The 4,610-nt window shown below is 39.7% G+C and overlaps 1 protein-coding gene across 1 annotated transcript in view; it reads left to right on the forward strand.

Annotated features, from left to right (window-relative positions):
- The window catches only part of LOC107739341 (von Willebrand factor D and EGF domain-containing protein-like), a 90,671-nt gene that overhangs the window by 67,332 nt on the left and 18,729 nt on the right, over positions 1-4,610 (forward strand). Inside the window, exon 19 of the mRNA XM_016551438.1 lies at positions 1,888-2,085. Within this exon, the coding sequence (XP_016406924.1) occupies positions 1,888-2,085 (198 nt within the window). The remainder of the gene's footprint in view (positions 1-1,887; positions 2,086-4,610) is intronic.

The following is a 4,610-nucleotide window of genomic DNA, read 5'->3' on the forward strand; positions in this document are numbered from 1 at the left end:
CTCCGCGTCACCCTAGCGCCATTTTGGAGAGTATGCACTGAACGCAAACAGCGTTTGTTGTTCTGTGTCAGCCGCACCACACGGATACTAGGGGTGGGAATCACCAGAGGCCTCACGATACGATATTATCACGATACTTGTGTCACGATACAATATTATTGCGATTTTAAATATATTGCGATATTCTGGGATATATTGCAATTTATTACCTTTTTCCAACTTCAAATTATGTCCCCAAAGGAAAACTTTGACAACATCTGTTTAAACTAAAAAAGAAACATTCTGTCAGCGCGTTATTTGAGCGGACTTTGCTTTTCCGATGAGCATGAGCGGTTCATAGATCAGAATATTGAGCGGAGCGTCAAACCGCGCAGTGACGAGGAGAGTGAAATATGCGCGCTGAACACTGCTGGGCGGGGCGTGACGCGGTGCGCCATATATTATTATTATTATTATATGTAGCCTATATTTTCGGTGCATCCCTACTTACATCCCCTCCTTGTTTACAAATCCGAAGTAAGTCCATACATCCGATTTAAACGCGGACGGGGCTTTCCTGATAACTTTCCGCGATGCCACCCCAGTATACGTGATTGATACAGTATTGCCGCGGAAAATATTGCGATACTATGCTGTATCGATTTTTTCCCCCACCCCTAACGGATACGTTTTTTCGTTCAAATCAAAGCACAAACAACATAGAAAACGTATCCGCATGGCGCAGCTGACACAGAACAACATACGCTGTTTGCATTCAGTGCATACTCTCCAAAATGGCGCTACAGGGTGATGCGGAGGAGACGAATTGTTGAATAAAGTCGTTTTTTTTTTCTTTTGCGCACAAAAAGTATTCTCGTAGCTTCATAATACAAAAAGTATTCTCGTAGCTTTACGGTTGAACCCCTGATGTCACATGAATTATTTTACCGATCTCCTTGCTACGTTTCTGGACGTTGATCGTGGTAGTACCCTTGCTGTCTATGTGAGGATCAGAGATCTGTCAGATTCCATCAAAAATATCTTAATTTGTGTTCCGAAGATGAACGGAGGTCTTACGGGTTTGAAACGAGGATGAGTAATTAATGACAGAATTTTCATTTTGGGGTGAACTATCCCTTTAACCGCAAGAGTGAGATGATCTATCAGATGCTGTATTACTCAGAACATATTGTTTTAGAAAACACATTTTTTATGTGTTTTATTTATTAATTATCACATAATTAATACCTTTATATCAACGAGGTGGCATCAACAGTCTTCAAATGTGAAGAAAGTTTTTATATTTTGGTTAAATATTATGCAAACCTTTTTTCCTTAACAATATGAACAATAACCTCACTTTTAAAAACAGTTGTGTCCTGTTATTGACTTTTGTGCCTTCTTTAATGAGACTGCTGATTTTACGAACTTGTCAGGAGGGAAATATCATAACCTTGACGCTAAACAACAACAAAATAGTTTTTCTTTGTTTTTACCCATGAGGCAACAGAACAAATGTTTCAGTGTCATTTTGAAGGTCCAAAAGTATTTAACTGATATAACAGATCTCTTCAATTAGCACATTTTCATAAATGAATGGGCATATGCATGCTTTGGTGCTTTAGTCTTTCATATTTGGAGTATCTTTGTAGTGTAGTGTTTTATTACGATTTACATATATTGTACATTTATATATACAGTACGTGTGTGAAAAATCACAGGTCGTTTTTTTATAATTGGTCCTTCCTAAACATATGGTCATGTGACCAAAATTGTCCACAGTTTGCAAGATTAAGGGTGCGACACATCTTACCCCACTCTCAATTGTCCATTATTCTGCACTTGAGGCATCAGTAGCAAAAGCTGCCGAGTTGATTTTCAATCATTTCTCTCTCTCTTTTTCATCAGCACCAGCAAGATTGGTCACATCTCGTCCCATCACCTCTCACACTGTCGCCTCATCCGCGCCTCCCGCAGTGCGTCCCATCAGCAAAATGCCCGCCCCCCTTTCTAAAACGACCTCCACTCACCTCCCGCCGGAGTCCAACGAAGCTCCAAGCAAGACCTCAGTCACCAAAGCCGCCACCAGCACAAGTCAGAGAACTGGCAAGTACTTGTTTCCATTGTTCTGTCTCTACATGTCCACAGATGGCCAGGAAACAAAACCGTGAGGGTTTCGTTCGGAGCCAAATCGCCCACTGCTGGTGTCATGACATTGCAGAAAACGATTCTTTGTCTTTCCCCGACGCAGCGTGATGTCCCTTCATTCCCCCTAGAGTCATTTCCTGCGCTGGGTTTTTGCGTGTGATGTTCCCAGGAAATGACTTTCATCCAGCTGCTAAGCACAAAGCAAGACAAGGCCTGCTGGTGTGCCTTTGTGCCCACACCTCTTACCCTCTCTCGTCTTGGTATAATGCCTGAAATTAGCGATTCTAATTAGCCATGCCAGGCGTTCAGACTCTCTATGAAACTTAACAGAGCAAGGTTAGGTAAAGGACGCTTCTCACTCTCTGTTTGGAAGAGTAATAGTCAAGAGACCCATAGTCAAATCTGTTTGGTATTGCATGTATTGTCCCATAGGAAAAAGTGAAATTACAAATATCTGTAATATCTCTATACTGAGATGCAAATAAAAGTTTTTGTTAAGTCTCAGATTTCTAATTTTTCACATTTTAGAGGAGACTCTAAAAATTAATACTGGCACTTTTTTCTCAGGAGAAAACTAAAATCTAAGATGCAGGAGATTAAAACAAAATCTCAATTTGATCCCATCAACTCGATTGTCTAGGAGAAATAACTGAGATGTTAAAGAGATTTCCGGAGATAATCTTTTTAGTAGTCTTCTATAGAGTTTTGGAAAAGATCTGATGTTCCAAACTGTGCTCACATTTGCCAAGATACCAGAGTCTCCAATCAATATGTTCTCAATATGAACTCTAACATTTTTCAGCAAATTCTTGTTGACATCTTTAGCTCTAGAGGCGAAATTACTGGGGTCTTTTCCTTAGGACATAACAAGTGTCTCAATTTGATCCCCTCACTGGTGTCTAGGAGAAACAACTGAGATATTAAAGAGACCTCCTGAGAAAAAAAGAAAAATGTAGGATTTCTCATCAAATTTTTTCAAAACAAAACAATTTGAGCTATGCGAAACTCCATTACATTATTGATCTTAAACCAGCCATGTTAACCTAAACATGGTTAGGAAAAAGATTCATTTCAATTGGAATGTTGTTATTTTCCTCACCCAGGCCTGTCAAAGACAAAGACACAAGAAATAGAGCACACAAATCATGAGACCTATGTTTATGGCACTTTGTTGCAAATAGCTCAGGGGCCTAACAATATTTGCTGGGACTGGCACAACAGGCCCCTGGAGGACATCAGGATGGGGAACGTAAATTGGCTTTATGGCTCTATTCGCTCTCCTCATCTTCCCTCTCTTCTCCCTTTCACTCCCTCAGGTTATGTCCTCTGGGAATAAAATGGAAAGAAAGTAAGATGAGACATCAACCAGAGAGACTTGAGGGGGTTTCCGGGGAATATTTGTACTCTAACCAGCTTTGCAAAGACATCTTTGAAGCCTTTTTTTTTTTTTACCACATCATCTTTCAATATTTGTCTCAACATTTTGTTTGATTTTCTTCTTTGAAAATTGTTTTAGAGAAATAAAAAGAGGCAAATGAGACTTGCATACCTTAAGACTTTAGGGTTACAGAATTAACATGGATAGCATACTTTTTGGATCATTTGGTCTATAAAGATTTTCATTAGAAATATGAGAAAAATTAGAATTTTGACTTTATTACTGCAAATATAAGCACAGTTTGACAATGTCAAATTCTTAGACTCTTAAGCAGGCATATTTGAGATTACTAAGGGTGCTTTCACACCTGGCCCATTGTTTCGGAACCTGGCGCGTTTCCCCCCTTAGCTCGGTTCGTTTGAGCATATGTGACACAGCAAATCGCGCCCGGATCCGCGCCAAAACAATCGGTCCGAGATCGCCTGTACGAGGTGGTCTCTGCTCGATTGAAAACGAACTCTGGAGCGGTTCGGTTGTAGTGAGAAAGCAATCCGATCTAACGGACCAACGAACCAGGCTATATCACAATGTATAATGGGTAATTACGTAAGTTCCGTGAAAAGCATTAGCTTTGTTGTTTTGCTAATACCTCAAAATGAACCTGTGAATGTCTGTGGGTGAGCACGTCTTTGCCATTCAAAATCAAATCGCACTTTTTCATTTTATAACGCCCTCTTATTGCTCTTCTTCCTAGTAGGTGCATTTTAAAAATGTTTTCCCAATCAATCCTGGACTCCTGCTCAAAATGATAAATTAATATAACGACAGCTACAAAAGGAAATTAGGAGAAAACAGCAAGGAAGTGTTAGTTAAGTTTGGGGTTTGGAGAGACAATGGCCGTTTCTCAAACGGAAGGTTGCATCCTCCAGAGGTCGCATTTGTAGGCTGCATACATCATAAAGATTATCTTATTTTATAATATTAACAGTTATAAATTTGACCATTATTCTTAGTGAAGCATAAATTGTTGTAATATACTTATGACTCGCGAATGTAATGCTCAGTTAACTGAAATAAACCAGGCTTGATGACGTATGCAGCCTGC

Source organism: Sinocyclocheilus rhinocerous, unplaced genomic scaffold (genome assembly GCF_001515625.1).
Source record: "Sinocyclocheilus rhinocerous isolate Xijiao unplaced genomic scaffold, SAMN03320098_v1.1 scaffold945, whole genome shotgun sequence".
Classification (NCBI taxonomy): Eukaryota; Metazoa; Chordata; class Actinopteri; order Cypriniformes; family Cyprinidae; genus Sinocyclocheilus; species Sinocyclocheilus rhinocerous.